Genomic DNA, 20,266 nt, shown 5'->3' with positions numbered 1-20,266 from the left:
TCATCCCCAGTTCACCCCACTGGCCAACCGCAGTCAACAGCAATTTCTTTAGACACTCCAGTTCTCCCAGTATACCACCAGTCCCATACGTCCTGGGGTATGAATGGTTTATGAAACCAAACCCCAGTAATAAGATAAAAAGTTCTCTCGATGCCCAAAGGTCACAGCCCCAGACCCAGGTCAATTATACCACTATCAGATTTCTTACCTCAAATCTCGCTGGTTTCAACTTAGAATTAAAATCTAAAGGTTTTTCATTAAAAGGAAAAAGATAAAGAATGAGAGCTATAATTGGTTAATGAATCAATTACATACGTAATGTCAAATTCTTTAGTTCAGGCTTTTTGTAGTCAGTGATGAGAGTAAACTGCAGGTTTAAACAAGTCTCTGGAGAACATCCCCCGCTGGTGTGTGGGTCATTCCATGAACTCCCTTGGGTAGAGCTTAGGTTTGTGGCAAGTTCCCTCCCACGAGGTAAGAAGCAGGATGAAGACAAAATTGAGATTGAGGCCTTCTCCTTATACAGACTTTTTCAGGTAAGAATCACTCCTTTTGTTCCTACGTGTGGAAAGTTATAGCCAAAATGGAGTTTGCAGTCCAATGGGCCAGTTCTGCATACCTTGCTGAGTCATCAAGGGCGTATTCGCCTCCTCCTCAACCGGTCTTCAATTGTGTATGTGGTCCTTAATGGGCCATCAAGCAGGCTAAGCTGAGCTGACACCAGCTTGTCTGGGGTGTCTCCCAGAACTGCAGCAGCAATTTGAAATACAGACAGCATACAGCCAATATTCATAATTTCAACTACGAAAATGATACAGACATACAGACAACATAATCATAACCAGTAACCCGTAACCTGGTCTTAGACACCTTATATGACCCCTTTACATAGGATTTGGTGTCACTACAGAACCTTGGTTGCAACCCATGTTCTATATGGTCCCAGTTTATATCAATAACATCACAGTCATACCTCTACCGAGCTAGTGGTGGGCAAACCCATCACCAACAGCACCCTAGGTCGGGACCTGGAGGAGAGGGTGGGCCTGGTCCCCTTATCCTGGCCACTACCCACCCCGGGATGATGGCCCAGCTCGCCAGTAATACTGACTCTGGCCATTGGGCCACACTGCCCTGACAACAGGGGCTATAGTATTGACCCTGGCCATTGGGCCACAATGCCTTGACAGCAGGGGCTGTAGTATTGCCTGTGGCTGCACTGCCCTGACAGCAATAGCTGTGGTATTGATTTTGGCCAACAGGCTGCTTTGCCCTGCCATCAAGGGTCGCATTAAGGACTGAGGTTCCTGAGACCTGCGGCACCCCTTCAAACTTGATCGCAGGGCTGTGACACAGCCCTCCCGTGCCCTCATGGGGTGACAGGGTGTATCAGCCCCGTGACACCATCTAACACAGTAGTCAGATCAGATTTCTTAGAAGGTGCAGGAATACTGACGTGGGATAATCCACCTCTCCCAGCTTAATCCTTAATAATCAGAGATTGGTTTAAACCCTGAAGCATGAGATTCTCTGTTCAGTGCTCTTCTTTTAACGTTAACTCTAGATATTCTTGTTATTCATGTAGTCATCCAATTTCCCTTTGAATCTTGCCAAGTTCTTGGTCTCAATGACATCCTGTAGCCTCCAGTTTAGTTACGTGTGAGTGAAAAGCATTTTACTTCATTAGTTCTGAATTTGCCATCTTCCATTTTTGTTGAATGTTCCCTTATTTTGCAGTATGAAAAATGACAGATGCTCCTGATTTGTCTTATTCACCTCATTTACAATATAAATAATTCCTATCTTGTCCTTTCAGTCTGGTGCACACAGACAGGGGGCATATCAGGCATATGGGTCAGCAAGAAAAAAGGCATAAAGAGAAAAGGAAACCGAAGCAATGTTAGTTATCAGATTTAAGGAGGCAGGATGAGAATGTGAGAGGAAAACAAACAGAAGAAGAAAGGGTAGAGTTATATAAATCCTTAAAAGGAGAGGACAAGCAGCTTGAATCTGATATAAAATATCAGCATGAGATACAGGGAAGAATGATGTGATCCAGTCGGTGGATGTGAAATTTTTTTTTCCTGTTGCAAGAGAATGAAAGGGCATTACTTCGGAAATAAGGGAAGATGTCACAGAAGTCAAACTGAAAGTTAACTAAAAAGCATGAACACCACATAAACAAAGAAAAAAGGCTAAGTCTGCTTCTACTCCAAGCCTTATATCTGTGTCTGGTTACCACTGAACAGAGTGTTGACACTATTTTGCAAGCGTTTTAGTCAAGACAACATGGATCAAATTTGGTAAGTTGTGGAGGAAAGTACTATTGCGGTACTTCATTTCTGGAGGGAAATATGGCCTCTGGACTATATCAGAATTGCTCTGAAATACACAAAATAAACAAAAACTCAAGGACTCTGCTATAAAGCCACCCATCCAAAAAGACTCCCAGCTTCTACAAGCACAGAGAGCGGCTACCCCTCCAAACTCTGTAAAATCCATTTGATTTCTAAAACATGTACTACATTAATATCTAGAAATATTTAGCAATACCATGTTCGTGGATTGTGTGAACGGCTTCCAACATATTTTTCCAGTAGCTCTTTCGTTCCCATGGATTAATAGTCTTTTTCTTTTTAAGCCAGCTATTGAGATCAATATTTCCACATTCCATTACCATGTAGATATGGTGTTCAGTGATTTCACTAAAATAAATAATAAGTGCTATCATCATACTGAAATTAAATTTTAGAGAGTAACTGCTTTGAGGAATATTTTGAAAACTTATTTTAAAATGTTTACTCACTAATCATAAAGTCGGATGATCTTATCACTATGTTGCTGTAGCTTATTCAAATGAGCAATTTCATTCTTATAACTCTCAACAGTCAGTTGATCTGCTTCTTCAAGATTCACATATTTGACAGCATACAGCTGCTTCTTTTCATTCAATACCTGAAACACCTGCAAAACAGCAGAGAAACCAAAGTGCCCTCTTTATGCATTCCCAATGTTTCTTCACTTTGTGGTGTGTTTCATCACCATGTCTAGAAATGGGCAAACAGCATTTTTTGGGGAAGAAAACAACAACATTTCATTTTAGTTTACAGAGGAAATACTAAAAGGTTCCCTATTTGACCCCAGAATACTTCACTTAGGCCTGGGCTACACTAGCGGGGGGTTCAAACTAAGATAGCTGAAGTCAAAGTATCTTAGTTTGACTTACCTGGCCGTCCTCATGGCGGTGAGTTGACTGCCATGGCTCCCCCGTCGACTCGGCTTACTCCTCCTGCCGAGGTGGAGTACGGGCGTCGATTAGCGGATCAATTTATCGCATCCAGACGAGATGCAATAAATCGATCCCTGATACATCAAACATTACCCGCCGATCCGGCGTGTAGTATAGATGTACCCTTAGAAGAACAACCTCAAGGGATTCAGAAGGTAGCTCAGATTCTACATCCAGGCAGTTCTTGGGCTCTCAACTGAACCACTTGCACAATGAAAACTGAAAGTTAAGCTGTGGATTTAGCTGGGGTTGGTCCTGCTTTGAGCAGGGGGTTGTACTAGATGGCCTCCTGAGGTCTCTTCCAACCCATATCCGCCATGATTCTATGAAAGCCTATCAAGAGCTGGGCTAGGATCACTGAAGAGACATCAGATAGTCAGACAGTCTCAGTAAATAAACTCAAATGACCAATGGACAGAGAACCGTGGTTTAAAGTTACTGCCCAATTATTTTGTATGACGTTTAACATCTTCCAGAGAGAATAGCAGTTTCTGACTTTCTGCTGTGTTTTCTATTTCATGTCTACCATAACCACCTCTGTTGTTTTCTCCCCATATATTCCTCCCAACTTATCCAAGTTTCCAGGTCCCAACCCCTGAAAAAAAACTGTAGCCTATGCAAGTTCAAAACCAAATTTCCATCTCCACCAACACTTCGAGTCCCAGCTATAAACATAAATCAAATCCAAAACTGCTTTGAAATCACAATGTTAAGATTATATGCAATCTGGATACTGTATATGATTGTGTGTGCAGAAATTGTTTCTTTACTGGCATCCAAATACATCAGCAAGGTTTTTTGTTTGTTTATTTTTAAGGTAGCATCCTTGCATTTCCCCGTTAGCACTTTTATAGGGAAGAAACCTACTGAGAACACCTGGGTGTGGTAATTACAACGTGAGTGTGCATTCATGTTCAAATTCCAAGGTTAAATGCAAATTGTGGGCTGGGAGAGATGCCAACTTCTTAGGTCTACCAGACAACTGATTTGTTTAAATTCCTGCAGAGGTTTCAGCTTTAAAAAAGTTGATTCACATATCCTGTTGAGGAGTAACTGTCTGCCAATGATGAAACATTATGAGTAGGGCTGGTGCAAGGATCAGCAAGCTTTGGCATGCAGCCTACCAGGGTAAGCTCCGTGGCAGGCCAAGCCAGTTTGTTTACCTGCCACATCTGCAGGTTCAGCCAAATCGTGGCTCCCACTGACCATGGTTTGCCTATCCAGGCCAATGGGGGCTGCGGGAAGCGGCACAGGGGTGGTGGGCTGTGTCCCAAAGGTTGCCAATCCCTGATTTGGTGGATTGAACTCAGGGCCCTTTGACCTGGCTGCAACTGAAACAATCTATTGGATTTACAAAATAGTTTAGCTCTATTCAGATAGATGGATAATATTCTCCTGACATCTAGGAGTATGGAGAACAGGTTGGAAGTATGCGATTTTGGAATGAAAACTTGCAGGTATATGATCTGATTCAGTTGAATTCGGAAGTCGCTTTAAAAAAAAACAACCTGGGTTGTAAGAACACCTTATTCTTGTAGAACGTTGTGAAAGGAGGGGGGGATCTGCCATTAAGATGCCACTAGAAACGCTGTTTTCCTAGATAAATTAAGGAAGGAGCAGGTGGCCATTGATTCAAGGGGGTGGGGGTGAGGGGTTGTGAGGCTTTTGAGACCCAAGTTCAGATCCCAGATAGGAGCAGAAACTTTTATCTCTGGGAAGAGATTCTCCAGGCCTTTCGTGAACCTTGTGGTTATGGAGTGAGCAAACAAAGAAAGCCCCTTGATAGTAGTATGAAAGGCTGTTAGGGCTGCCAGATAAACCTTGATGGAATTAAGGGACGGTCCTGATTTCGTAAGCTGTAGCAGGTACTCCTGAACAAGCGGAAACTGGGCAGTTTCTGGATCGGCATTGTGGAGTGCACACTGGTGGCCAAATCTTGTCCACTTTTTGAAGGTAAATAGTTCTGGTGAAAAATTTTCTACTATTTAATAGAACGTGTTGTAACTCAACAGAGCAAGATGACTCTAGCTCCACAAACCATTAAGGTACCAGATTTTGGAGGTGAAGAATGCCAAAGTTGGGATGTGTCAGACTACAGGCGACCTGGGAGAGGAGCTAAGGAATGACTGGGAGATCTGTTGGAGGAAAAAGAGCTAGATGCAACACATAAGGGAATCATACTTTCCTTAACCACATTGGGGTAATTAGAATGATACTGGAGTTGTCCTATTTAATCTTTTTTATCTTCATCCAAGGCTGGAGGAAGGCATCCCCTAGGGAATTGCAAGCTAATCCCCCTCTTTCCTTTGAGTAAAATGGCATTTTTTTGTTTGCAGGTCTACTTCTGGAAACCCTGAACTCCAAAAGATTCCGACCAGAACCTGGGGATCGAAATCCCAGTCAGTCTTAGGAGAAGCATACACTGAGTTTGTTGGTTGTGACATTCTGTATTCCAGGTAGATACACTGAGATCCTTATGTGATACTTTATGAACCAATTCCACAATTTTATTGCCCCAGCACTGAGGAAATGGGATCTTGCCCTTCCTTGGCAACTCACACAAAACATGAAAGCCATGCTGAATGTCATGACTTTGATGGATCTGGGTTTGACGAAAAGAAGGAAATGAAGACCTGCATTTCTGACAGCTCTGAGCTCTAGAAAGCTGATATGGAGGGTAGTCTCTTGGAGTGAGCACCTGCTCTGTGCTGTCAGAGCACCGAGATGCAACCCCCATCCTAATAAAAAAGGCATCTGTGGTCATGGTTACTATTGGTACTCGTTGGAAGAAGGGCACCTCTGTCCCCACATTATGCTTAATCTTCCACAAGTCTTGGGAATGTTTTACCTGCTGGGGAACAGACACTTGCTTGTCTACACTGTATCTGTTTAGAGAATAAACTCTTCTGAGCCACCCCTGGAAACAACAGAGGTGTAAACCTGGCTTGCTCTGTTACAACAGTGCAAGCTGCTATGTGATCCAGAAGCTGAAGACAGTTTTTGACTGAGGTCTGAGAGCTGTCCTGAATCATTTTTAACGAGTCTTGATAATGTCCAGAACCAGTCCATGGGGAAAGATGCCCTAGATGTCAGGGAATCCAAGAAGGCCTCTATGAATTCTACATTCTGAACAGGAGTTAGTATGGATTTTTTTATGTTCAGCTGAAGGCCCAGATCCAAAGACAGAGAAAGTGTAGATCTTGTGGCGGATAACACGTTTTGGTATGATTGATCCAAGTAGCCAACCGTCAAGGTAGGGGAATTCCACAATAGCCGAACAATGCAGGTAAGCAGCCACTACCAACAGGACCTTCTAGAACAGTGTTTCTCAATGACTGATCCGTGGACAGGCACGGTTCATGGCAGCCTCCTTGCCACTTCCTGAGATTTTCCCAACACAGAATATTAATATTTAAAATGTAACGGGATTTTTGTGCTTGCATTTCACATCACTATATTCAATTATTTCTGAACATTAACAAATAAACAAACTGACTACATTGCCATCGGTTGCCATTGTGCTGATATGCAAAGGACATTTGCATGCATTTGTTGGAAAGAAGTAATTAGCAGTGAGTGAAAGTTAAGCTCTAGTAAAAAACCTTTTACTTAGCTAAACCAGACAATGTCATTGTCAAAGCAGTTACCTTTGGATTGATTTTTTGGGACTAACAAAAGTTCAGAAAAACAGATGTGAGTGACTCCAAACATGATAAGGAAGAAAGGTAAGAAAAGAAAAGGAAATGTTCAGCCTTCAAACAAAAATATGATTAGACTTACATTAGTATGGATTTGTTGCAAATGATGATGTAGAACAGTTGAAAATTCTGTCTTGTGTATGGCACAACTCTAAGCAAATGATGCTATGAAACCTTCAGAAATGATTTGACACATTGAAAAAGACAGTTACCTGTTTCGTAACCAGTGTTCTTCCAGATGTGTTGCTCATTGTAGGTGTGTGCTCACCACATGCACCGGTGCCGGAAGTGTCTCCCTCAGAGGTATCCATAGGGGACTAACTCTGCACCCTCTGGAGTGGTGTCCATATGGTGCGGTATAAGGGGCACTGCTGGCTCCCCCTACCCTCAGTTCCTTCTTGCCAGAAATTCCAATAGTGGGGAAGGAGCATGGGTCGTGGAATGGACATGAGCAATACATCCCGAAGAACACCAGTTACGAAACAGGTAAAGGTCTTTTCTTTTTTGAGTGCTTGCTCATATCCATTCCATTGTAGGTGACTCCCAGGCGGTGCCACCAGAGGCGAGTCGGAGTTCATGGATGTGTCGATTGCAACACAGCTCTGCTGAATCCAGTGTCATCTCTGTCCTGCTTGGTAATGGCGTAATGTGTTATGAACATGTGTACTGATGACCATGTAGAGGCCCTGTAGATATCCTGGATGGACACGTACTAGGAAGGCCGCCAAGGACGCTTGTGCCCAAGTCGAGCGGGCCTTTATTATAGGTGGTGGTTTGGTCCATGCCAACTCATGACAGGTTTGGATGCACAATGTGATTCAGTTAGAGATCCTCTGCAAGGACACTGGTAGGCCTTTAATCCTGTCCACTGTCACAATAAAGAGTTGGGTCGACTTGCAGAAGGCTCCAAGTAGAAGGCCAGGGTGCACCAGACATCCAAGGTGTGCAGCCGCCTCTCCTCTGCAGCTGAGTGCGGCTTTGGCCAGAGAACCCAGAGAAAGATATCCTGGTTAACATGAAAGAGAGACACCACCTTAGTCCAAAACGCTGGGTGGGGTCACAGATGGAATTCTTCCAATGGAAACAAGAGGTAGTAAAGGGGCAAAAGAAAATATTGCACACTGCAGTAACGTTAAATGAAAATTTGTTAAAAACATACCTGCTGTCCCTACACATAGTTAAATGCAAGTCACCCTTTACAGGTTGTGAAGAGCTAAACGTGCATCCAGTAATAGATGTCTGTCACAGAATCTTGGGTGATGCAGCTGCCAAAAAAACAAGTTGCATTCCACTGTCAAATGATAATGTCTGACATCAAATCACTGATACTGCAGAAGATATCAAAGCTCAGTTGATAGAAAGGGTGCAAGAGTCAAGCTGGTTTGCCATTTAGTTGGAGGAGTCAATGGACATTTCTAATGCAGCATTTCTTATCGTTTATGTGCATGCCTATGAAGACATGTTTCATGTGAAGAACCCTGCTGTGAAGAACTGCAACAAAACACAAGAGGTGCAGAAATGTTCTGGGTCCTAAATGTGTATGTGACAGGACACAGACTTGAGTGGGGCCACTGTGTTGGAATTTGCACAGATGGAGCAGCCACAATGATAGACAGACATTCAGGGGTAGTAGCAAGAGTAATGGAAGTTGCACCAGTTGCTTAAGCAACACACTGCTTTATTCATCAAGGTCTTGGCAGTCAAGAAATGTCTCCAGAGCTTAATGATGTCCTCGGTATAGTTGTTAAAATCGTGAATTTTGTGGAAGCAAATTGACTAGTTCTCGCATCTTCGCTACAATGTGTGAAGAAATGGGGTCTGAACACCATCACTTACTATTACACGCTGAAGTGTGGTGGTTATCCCATGGCAAAATATTTATCCGAGCGTACGAAACGTGAGCTTCAAGCCTTTCTGTCTCAAAAGATATCTCCTCTGACAGCATACTTTCAGGATTTACAATGGCTCACCAAACTTGCATATCTGGCAGATATATTAGATCACTTTAATCAGTTCAATCTCTCTATGCGGGGAAGTATATCTAGTGTCTTTGTATTGGCTGCCAAGACCACAATCTTTAAAAAAATAAAGCTCCAAGTCTGGAAAGAGAGAGTCGGGCACAACTGTTATGACATGTTCCCATCTCTTGCATTTCTGGCTCTTGATGACAGTAAAGATGTGGATCTGCTTCTCCTATGTAAAATAATGGTATCCCTTCTAAAAATCAGTTCTCCAAAAGTTCGAGAACTATTTCTTATCATACTCTGATCCAATGAAAGGAAAGCAATGGGTTCATGAGCAATTCTCCTGTCTAAAAACTGAGACCTCTCTGTCATCATCAATGGAAGACAAGCTGCTGGAACTGTCAAGTGATGAGGGTCTGAAGTTACAGTTTCATGAAGTTACTCTACCTGTTTTCTGGATCACAGTCAGAAGTGAATAACCACAACTCAGTGAACTCTCTGTCAAAACTTTGCTCCTGTTCCATTCCACAAACCTCTGTGAAACTGGATTTTCAGCAATGACTGCAATGAAAACAAAAAACCGCAATCAGCTGAGCATTAGAAAGATGCTCCAAGTGTCCGTGTCAAACTTTCATCCCAGGATTGAAAGACTTGGGTTCACAATACAGGCACAAGCATCTCATTAATGATATGGTGAGTGAATCCATCTGATTTTTTATTATTATTGTTTTAAAACTGAATAAATTGAACTCTCTGTATAAAATGAGGTGCAAAATTGTAGACAAAATTATTGGTACCCTTCATTTGAAATAATGTTTAAAAATCAAGTTAACATTTTCCTGTCACATAACTGATTGAACTCGACTTTATTTTACCAAACAAACAGACCTGGAGTATTGGCTCTGTGTTGGTAAGAAAGAAAGAAAAATGTTTTACATGCAGATAATACAAAAAAAGAAAGCCCTGGCAATACTGAAAGAAGAGCAAGAAATACCAGTGAAACACTGTTCATTTTTTAACCCCTCTCAAGCAGTCCATGACAGTTGAGGATGACAGCAAGCCAGTCCCCTATACCAAAAAGGTCAAGAAACACTGTTCTACAACATTCTTGGAGCCGAGGAAAGGCAGAAGGAGAGCACCAGATACTGAAAAAGATCCTGGCCTACCACAAATGAGAGGAATCTCTTGTGAGGTATGTGTATAACTATATGGAAGTACATATCCTAGAGGTTGAAGGCAGAAAACCAATCCCGTGAATGTAGAGATGCAATTATAGCTTCCAGGGTCACCATCCTGAACTTCGTGGATCTTACGAATTTGTTTAGGAGTCTCAGATCTAAGATTCGTCTCCACTTACTGCTCTCCTTTGGTATGAGGAAACAGTTCAAATACAAATTCTTTCCCCTGCATTGAGTGGTGTTGAGCTGGTTCTATTGCTCCTAAAACAAAGAAAAGTGTTTATTTTCTGCCTTACTAGGAACTTATGAAAGGGGTCCCTGAAGAGGGCCAGGAAAGCGGAATGAGGAGGAGAAAGGGAGGGAAAGTCAGTGGTGTAGCCTGATATTGCTTCCAGCACCCATTTGTTCAAGATGATATATTTCCATGCATGCTGTAAATGAGAGAGTCAGTTTCCAACTGGGTGAAGGTGGGCAAAACAATGAAGCTGGCAGGTTAATGAGGGGAATTCGAACCCTCGACTGCCCTGTCAAAAGTGTCATTTCGATGACATCTGTTGTAAAGCCACATCAGATGGGTTTACAGGGTCTTTTTCTCTTGAACTTGTGCCTCCTTCCTGGGAAATTCCGTGGGTCTCTGGAATCCAGAGAATTGCATAGGGCAGGATCTTTCAGTTGTTTGCAAGAGTGTAGATGCCTAACGAGCGAAAAGTGGTCCTGTAATCTTTAAGGGTATGTAATGACTTGTCAAGGCTCTCTGCAAACAACTTCAGTTCATCAAATGGGAAATCCTCTACTGTATTCTGGACTTCTTTGTGGCAGCCAGACAACGGTAGCCAGGAAGTCCTATGCACCATCACAACTGTGGAAATGAAACGGGTGTAGTATCTGCAGCACTGAGAGCTGCCTGCAACAATCTTCTTGCCACTAACTGTCCCTCAGCAACAGTGGCCTGGAATTGTTCCCTTTTATCTGGAGGAAGGTGTTCAATAAACAATTCAAACTTTGTGTAGTTGGTGAAGTTTTACTTAGCCATCAACATTTGATAATTCATAATCTCTGCTGCAGGGGGTGGATTTTTAATGGAGTTGTCCGTCTTCCTTGTTCACTGTGTCAATAACCAGAGAATTGGGAAGTGGGTGAGAGAAGAAGAATTCAGAGTCCTTGATGGAGACAATATTTTTTTGTCAGCCCTTTACAAGCAGGTGTCATTGTAGCCAAGGTTTGCTAAATGGTTCCAGCAGAGATCATTAATAGGCAGGGCAACTCTAGATGGTATCACAGAGTGCAGAATGTCCAACAGCTTGTGTTGGGATTCGTTGACCTCCTCACAGCGTATCTGCAGAGAGTCTGCCACCTGCTTAACGAGGTACTGGAACTGCTAATAATCATCAAAAATTGATAGTGGAGGAAGAGGCATAAGGGTCTCATTCGGCAAAGATGATGAGACTGTAGTTTGAGGCATGGCTTCTGTATCTACCCTGGTCTCCTGTTCCTTGAGAGGAGAAGCTTGGATCACTTTATTATCCTGATGGGATAGGCTTGGGGCCCTAGAAAATGGCAGATAAGCTGGCCAGGGATCCCAATATGGCCAGAGATCCAAACAGGGGAGGAAATGGTATCCAGGGTTGCTCCCATCAGAAGTCAAGAGGCCCCAGAACATCTTCCTTACCCTTTCAGGAGAGAGAGTTAGCGTAAGGGTGCCTCTGAGAATCCTGCAATAAAACGGAAGAAGTGGAGGGAAGTTCGTAATCACCATTATCTTCTTCTAATGGAGGAGCTCCCACAGAAAAGGGAGAAGATGGTACTGGGGTTGTAAAAGGAACTGGAGACCAAAGGTTCTTAGAACTGAAAGGTGCTTGGTAACTGCCAGCAGCAGAGACGTTGGTTCAGGAGTCTCTGTTAAGTCTTTTTGGTACCTAAAATCCTGGGGTACTGAATGTTGCTGCAGCACTGATAGATGTTGCAGTAACAATGGGATAATGGCATTGAGCGGGGCTGTGGTATTGAGTGTTTGTCCTTTTCTGACTGTACCAGAGGCCTAGGGTGTGTTGTAGATGGCACCAAAGAGGCTGGAGGCATACACAGTACCATGATGGAGACTAGAGTCAGGTGCAATGGTACCGGTCTTCCGTGCTTGGTGACACCCCAGACAACAGCACCAGATTCTTCCCACAGCCCTATTTACATTTAGCACTGTGGTGTTTTCTCTTCTCACCTGCACCAAAGAAGCCTCTTGCCGCTATTGTACCGAGCCTTGAGGAAGGCCTCTACAAGGTTATATGTTTGTTTAGAGACAGAGGTCTTTCTGAGGGAGAATCCCTGGAAGGGGAACTAGAGCTCCTCCTCTTAGAGGATCTGGAGGAGAACTCTGAGGATTTCTCCCTTCTAGGAGAATGTGGCACTGGCTGGCAACAGCAATCCAGTTCAGTGCCACTATCCCACTTGGTACCGCAACATATATTGGTGCTGAAGCATCATTCGGTATTATAACACCTGTTGGTATCACATGACTTTACATATGTGATAAATGAAGGAAGGGGAGGCCCCCATTTATGAACACCCAGCCAGCCAGTTAGCTGTAAAATCCCTCAATGTCTGTTCTCTGCTTGCTTTACCTGTAAAGGGTTAACAAGTCCACAGGTAAAAGAAAAGGAGTGGGCACCTGACCAAAAGAGCCAGTGGGAAGGCTAGAACTTTTAAATTTGGGAAAGAAACTTTCCCTTTGTCTGTTGTTCTTTGGGCTGCAGGGACATGGAGCAATAATGCTGTAACTAGCTTTAAACAAGGTATGATTATGGATTATCAAGTTATACCTCAAACCTACTTATCCAGAGCCTCAGATATGTAAGTAAAATTAGAGAATGTCCAAAAAGATGCGATTAGAGTTATTTCTTTTATTTTTTATTTTGGCTTGTGGATCTCCTCTCTGCTAACCCCAGATGCTTTTGTATGCTTGTCACTTTTAAGCTGACTCTCCAAGAAAGCTATTTGGGTGCTTGATTTTTGGAATTGCTCTTTTAAAATCTGGCAAAAGCCTAAGTTCCAGATGTACTTTTTCCCTTTTTGTGTTTAATAAAATTTGCCTTTTTAAGAACAGGATTGGATTTTTGGTGTTTTAAGAGGTTTGTGCATGTTTGATTAGCTGATAGCCACAGCTAATTTCCTTTGTTTTCTTTCTCAGCTCTGCCCAGAGGGGGGAGGAGCGTGAAAGTGCTTGAGGGTACCCCATAGAGAAGAATTCCCACATGCTCCTTCCTCGATTCAAAGGGGTTTTTTTGCATTTGGGTGGGGGCAGCGTTTACCAAGCCAAGGTCAGAAAAAAGTTGTAACTTTGGGAGTTTAATACAAGCCTGGAATGGCACACATTCATTTTTAGCATCTTTACAGCCCCCACCTTCTGCACTCGGAGTGATAGAGCGGGGATTCAGCCTTGACAACATCTAAGAGAGACTTAACAGTTACTGTTGAACCAGAGTTTCCGTTGCTGGCAGGTGGAAGGGATGCTAGAAACTCCCAGAGACAAATGTCTTAGAAAGGTAAAAAATGATATCACCGGTATGTCTAAGGAGCCTTTGAAAATTTAACTCTTAAAAACTAGATAAACAGCTCTCAGGCATTTATACATGATAAAGCTGGGTGGGCAGGGGGAAAGGAATCCTATTTTTAAATGTTTGTTGACTCTAGCCTAAAATTTTCAGAGTCACTTAAAGGAGTTAGGTGCCCAACTCCCACTGATTATAGTCATAATTTGTTCAGAGCTTTGTCACATTCACAACACAGTAAAAAAGGATGCACCTCTTCTATTTCTATCTGTTTCTTTTTCTTCTCCATCCTCCTCTCTCCATTTCCTGTCTCAGAGAATCTCTTGTCTTCTTTTCTCCATATTTCTTTCCTCTAGCATCTCCCAGGTCTCAATCCAACGTGCTTCTACTATTCCTATTTCATCCACTAAAGTGACCAGTGATTAAAGTCACTAATGTTCACATTAACAAGACATCACTGGGCTTGAAAACTGATACTGCAATTAGATTAATAGGGGCCATGGGTGTTCACACCTGTCACTGTTTCAGGCTGTCTGCAGACTCAGGCAGACATTATTACAATGGTTAAATTCTGGTCACATTTGGAATGTTCCCTGCAGCTACGAGGGCTAGAAACTAAGCTTTCACTTAGTAAAAAGTAAGATTCTGAAGAATCTGAATGTATTAGGTGACCTGCATAACACATCATCCAGGTTGTCTCTAGCAAATGACCTATCTGTGTGACACCCATGATCTATGTATTTGAACAGAAGTAGTCAGATTAAGACTAATGGAGTCCATTGTTTGTAAAGGTTAAAAAAAAATAATCTCCTACCTTACTCGAGCCACCGCTACCTATTTGTTTTAATATGGTGTACACTCTTCCCTTAATGGCCAGGCATTCATTTGAAGATGTAGAAGCTGAAACCTGCATTCAGAAAAATTAAAATGAAAATAGCTATTTGTGCGGGTGCTGTGATACTTGCTAGAAGCTTGCTCATTAAATACTGTAAACATTCCAACTGCACTGCAAACATTCCAGGTCCTGAACTGTACTGTGGGGGGAAAAACCAAGCTAATTTAATTAATCAGTGTTTATACATCAGGGGACAAAACTAAGATTTCATGGGCAATCTTACTTCTGGCATTTTGTAAGATGGTACTTGATGAGACAGCTTTAAGAACAGTTGTAATTATTTTTTTGATAGCTACAACCATGTTATACACACACCTTCTTGACCAGATCAGAGATGTGTCATTGAGACATTCTAAAATTTCCCTTTGGATTACAAAAATATGCACTAGTTTAAAATTATATATATATCAAGTTTTATTTCATTTAAAGAGGAAATAGTATGGCATTTGTTTTATGAAAACAAATATGTGCAGCAGTTTGAATTTCAGCCATTAGTAGATTTCAGATCTAGATACTGAGAAACCTTCTTGACTAAATTAAGGTTATGCAAATTTAGCAATTATCAGAATTGGCAGACAACTCTTGTTAGACAGATCAATATTTCTGGACAGCAACATTTACTTATGAGATAACACTTATTCCCCCAATGGAGATTTTGAAATCTTGATGAAGATTATCACAATATTGCTAAGTAACAATACAATTACAAAAATCTTTGTGGCTTTCCCTATCAAAGCACTTAATTCAGGGCTCGAAAAATCCACCCAGCACTTAATATCTTGAGGATGGAAATATATATTTATGTAATGATACTTCCTATGTATCCAAAGCCAACCTTTGCATTACAAGAATAAAAATATTTTACCATGTTCAGTTTATATTTTGTCAATTCACTTTTGTTCAGCAAGTTTAAAAAAAGCTTACTATGTTCATTATTTCTGTATACTTTCTTTCCTTTCTTGGCTTCATTCCACTTTACTTTAATAAAATAGATCATGGTGCATCTTTTCCTGCACTGTTTTTGGAGTCCTAAAGTTTCCTTTTTCCTCCTTCCACTCCATTATACTCCTCCTTTCTCTCTTTATATTGTGCACTTTACATCAATCTCTCATTTTCTGTCTCCCTCTCCCCTACTTCTCTTTTCTAACTTATCCCATCAGTTTCCCCCCTTCCTCTTGCACAGGGTTTGAAAAAAAGAGGAAAAAATTCTTAGGCACCTAACAGAGGATTAAAATTAAGAAGATGGGCCCCTCTGCCCAGGGGTAGTGCCCTAGTGAGAAGTACAGCCCCATAAAGTAGTGGGATTCCTCCCAGGATCCTGTCCCTGGGTTCTAAGCTATTCCATTTTTCAGATAGTCACCTGCTAATATATTTCTGGAACTGACCCCTCAAATCACACTGTCTACTAGCAAGGAGGAGGACCATAATCTCTTTATTTCCCTTTTCCCTCTGCCCTCCTAAGCTTGCTGGATGCTGTGAAGGAGGAAGTTTCTGCCTTTTACCCTTCTGCTAGCCTCTTTTTGGATCCTTCTCGGCATTGAATAGCTCCAGTACTTCCCAAACCTGAGCAGAGTGAAACACCTTATTCTTGCCAGTTTTGTCTCTGTCCAAAGGGGTCTAAAACAACAGCAGGAAAAATCGACAATAGGTAGTTCTACTTTAATTCAGTTGCATGTTGCAGCAGAGAGATACAGGAGTGAGCTGTTGGCAAATTCATGAAGACATCACTGCACTTGCATTAATTTACATTTGGAAGACTACTTTCACAACTGTAAAGGATTAAAAAGTCCTCCATGCCACCTTTAAAATGAAGTTTAGATTTCACAGATATTGACTGAATTCTCCCAAGAAATCTTTTTTTATATGGCTTAAGGGATTTTTCAAGCCTTGACTTAATATAGTAAACATAAATTTCAGTGAAATGACAGAGGTAGAAACAGTTATTCTTTTCTGATTACGGCAATATGAACTCTACCATATTCCTGCTCCAGATAGGTGATCTGCAACAGCCTTAGACATACGTGTAAAGGTGAACTAAATCTATACAAAACACACACCCACTTCTCCCTTATTGAATCAAGAAAAATATGGGGCTGGAAAATCTTGGAAAGAGCTAAAATATTTTTCAAATGAAAGGAGATAAAATTCAGGTTACCTGTAAGCCAATTTGGCTTTGAAATGGAGTTGCTGGTGTATGTGGCTGGAAATATGGAACCTGATTATATGGAGTGGACACTTGACACGCTGGTGGGAAATCATTCTTTACAACTGGAGTTCTGAAACTGTGGGAAAGATCTGTCATCATCAAATAGAGGTTTGTTCCTAATCAGTATTATTACAAAAATATAATAATAAATAATAATACCACCACCACCTAGCTATTTATAATGTTTTTCATAAGTAGACTCAAAGTACTTTAGAAGAAGAGGTATCATTCACATTTTATAGATGAGGAAAGTGAGGTACAGGTCAAGTGACTTGCCCACAATCACCCAGCAGCAGAACTGGGAATAAGAACCCAGGTCTCCTAATTCCCAGTCCAATGCCCTATCTGCTAGGTCACAATGCCTAGTATGAAAGTAGGTCTATTACAAGTTGAAATCTGTAGTACTTCCTAAAATCATGACAGTTTATCGAGTCTGTCACTGAATGCCTTTGTCACTACTTTATTCATGCTCCTATTCATTAGTACAGTTTACTATATATAGGCTCTCAAACTTGAGATGAAAAAGTACCTCTCAAATGTGAAGTATCTAAGTAAACACAAATAATATTTAATCTTCAGAAATATTTCATAAATGTTAACTAATTGGTCAAAACACCTCTCTGAGATATTATCCTCCTGCCCAAAAAAAACTGGGAGGATGAACATACAAAATAGTTAGAAAACCTAACCATGTTCAGAGGCAGTCTGTGTGTCAGAACCATACCTGGAATTCTTTAGTTTCAGGCTTGCAATCTTTTACTCAAATTTACACATTTTAGGATAAAGACACTGGTCAAGATTTAAAACATAAAAATGTGAAGAAATGAGTGCCTAAAGATGGGCACCAAGGTCCATATTATGGTACCAATGTATAGACTTAGCAGGTTTTTAAAAGTCTTGGTCACTCTGTGTATGTTGATATATCCAGATAAGAAACACATTAGAACAACATTAAGATTGCAGAATGAAACACTCAAAAAAGTTAGGAAATGCCAGAATTAAGGCTCACTGTACAGTCTTCAGTTTGGCTATCTTATGTATATATGTTATGATTCAGTCTTTAATTCCATCCTGATATACTATTTTTTCCACTGGACCCTTGCCTCATTCACTGCAAAGAATTGTGCCCATTGAACATGTAGTCAGACAGTATTTCTTTTAATCATCATCATTCAGTGTGGACCCATTCATCATTTACTGCAAGCCATCCAAATTCTTCACTGAATACAGAATTATTCATTTCCTTATGAGTTTTTCTATGGTGCTTTCACTAAAGTATCCAAGTGCTCTACAAACATCAATGAATCTTCATAACATCCCAGTCAGGTATATTATCCCCGCTTTACAGATAGGGAACTGATCATCTCTGTGTAAGACCAAAACTGGGAAAAGTGTCCATTAATTTTACATGATCAACTTGACACAGCTTGGACTGAGTTTTTTGTTGTTTGTTTAAAATGACATAGAGGTTTTTTTAATAGTACTTAGGACGTTCAAAGCACAGCTCCTTTTGACTGCAATGCTCAGCCCTTCTGAAAATTCAGTACCAAGAAAATAAGGAAGACAACTAGTGGCCAACTGCGAAAAGTCTGGTTTAAATGACTTGACCAGCATCACACACAAACCTGGTGGGAGAAGCAAAAATGGAATCCAGGATGGCATTCAACTACCTCACCCATGAGACAACCCACTCTCTTCCTGAAGTCCTCTACTTCATTCATATCTTCCAACTTCCACAACAAACAAGGCAGAGGTGTTATAAAAAGCCTCATTCATACACAATTCGGATCCCTTCCCAGAGCACAGTCCATGAGTATGGAATCACATAATTAAAGAGCATCAACGCATTTTCACAAGGTGCCTAATTAAAGGTTGCATGGGTGACCTTTAATTCTGACATTTCCTTACTTTTGAGAGCTTAACTTTTCACCTTTATGTTCTTTTAGCACTTTTCTGCACATAAAATGCTGTAGCAGCACAGCTGCACCACTGTAGCACTTCATTGAAGACAATACTTATGCCAACTGATATCTCCCTTTGGCATAGGTACTCCACCTACTCAACAGGCAGTAGCTAGGTTGATGGGAGAATTCTCCTGTTGACCTAGTGCTGTCTACACAGGGGGTTAGGTCAGCTTAACTGCATTGCGCATCGGGTGTGGATTTTTCACAACCAAACAACGTAGTTGTACTGACCTAATTCCCTAGTATAGATCAGACCTCTGTGTAGTTTTTTTGTTTTAAGTTTCTGAAAAAATTCTATCATGTGGAATCATATTGATTCACGCATGGGCTCCTCATCTGAGCTGGCACAACACAGAATCCACAGCACAGATCTCTAACACTTGAACTAACAGAAATTGGTAGCAGTAATAGGCTGTTTGCTTCTATGTGGACCAGTTATTAGAGGAATGAGAGATACTTTGCCAGTGGGTTTCACACTTATATGCTTAACTGCAGAGGAATGCCAAGACTCAGAAATCCTGGGATCCAGTCCACATTCTGGATGGGAGAGTGCTCTAGTCATTGTAAACTCTTCTGCCCTTGTTCTTCCATGGGTCCTTTCTCTCTCCTCCTATCCCCCACTCCAGCTCCTACCACTTCCTTCCCAATACATTAACACACTCTTCAAAGGTACTATTCCAGAAAGGAAACAAGTTCAACCACTCCAGAATCTACAATACTGGTTTCTCAAATTTATGCAGATTAAAAGACCCATATTGACTTGAACAATTAATCAATCCCAAAATTAGGGATTCAAAGATAAAAAGTGTCCTTGATTAGTGACTAGATATCAACATTTAAGTGTTTGTAACAAAGACCCATTGTTTAGATTTAGTATTGAAGTCCTGATTTTGGAACTTGAAGCCAACAAATTCCTTATATTCTAAAATCATTCTGACTTCTTAGAGTGATGTGCTGTTCCTGATATCATGGATAAAGATGCATAGAAATCTTTTCTAGACTCTCTTACTCCTGGGGGAATTCTGTGCCACTGCGCACATGCAGAACTCATGTACAGCACAGATATTCTGCCCGAGAAGTGCTGCACTTCTGCCTTTCACCCACCAGAGGTTGCTGTGGCGCCAGAACAGCCAGCAGGCGGCTGCATTCAAACAGCACCTTTCCCATGGAGCCAGGTTAGGGCAGACAGGAGCACATGAGACTACTGGGGGCCACAGACTGGGGTTCAGAAGGGCCACTGGGGCAGAACAGACTGGGGTACAGGCTCAGGAACTACAAGGGTGACAGCACTGAGCCAGGGGCTGAGTGGGAGGGGTGCCAGAGGGCCACAGGAAGATGGGAGGCAGGGACACATGAGGATGGTGGAAGGGGCTGAAGGACACATGAGGAAAGGAGCTGCAGGACATACAGGAAAAGGAGCAGATGTGCCTAACTGAATGGGAGATCCTGGCTGAATCCAAGCATCTGCATGAGGGAGGCTTCCCAACTCCCTAACAATCCCCTTGCTCCTCCCAAAAAACAACCCCTATT

General features: G+C 41.7%; 1 protein-coding gene across 2 annotated transcripts in view; it reads right to left on the bottom strand.

Annotated features, from left to right (window-relative positions):
* The window catches only part of TTK (TTK protein kinase), a 95,289-nt gene that overhangs the window by 34,304 nt on the left and 40,719 nt on the right, over positions 1–20,266 (bottom strand). For both annotated transcript variants that reach the window (XM_032774990.2, XM_075063817.1), the window contains exons 12-15: positions 16,722–16,848; positions 14,486–14,578; positions 2,807–2,964; positions 2,554–2,705 (exon numbers count right to left, since the gene is read on the bottom strand). In XM_032774990.2, coding sequence (XP_032630881.1) covers positions 2,554–2,705; positions 2,807–2,964; positions 14,486–14,578; positions 16,722–16,848 — 530 coding nt within the window. The remainder of the gene's footprint in view (positions 1–2,553; positions 2,706–2,806; positions 2,965–14,485; positions 14,579–16,721; positions 16,849–20,266) is intronic.

Source organism: Chelonoidis abingdonii, chromosome 3, assembly GCF_003597395.2.
Source record: "Chelonoidis abingdonii isolate Lonesome George chromosome 3, CheloAbing_2.0, whole genome shotgun sequence".
In the NCBI taxonomy this organism is placed as follows: Eukaryota; Metazoa; Chordata; order Testudines; family Testudinidae; genus Chelonoidis; species Chelonoidis abingdonii.
This window is presented reverse-complemented; position numbering and strand designations above follow the sequence as displayed.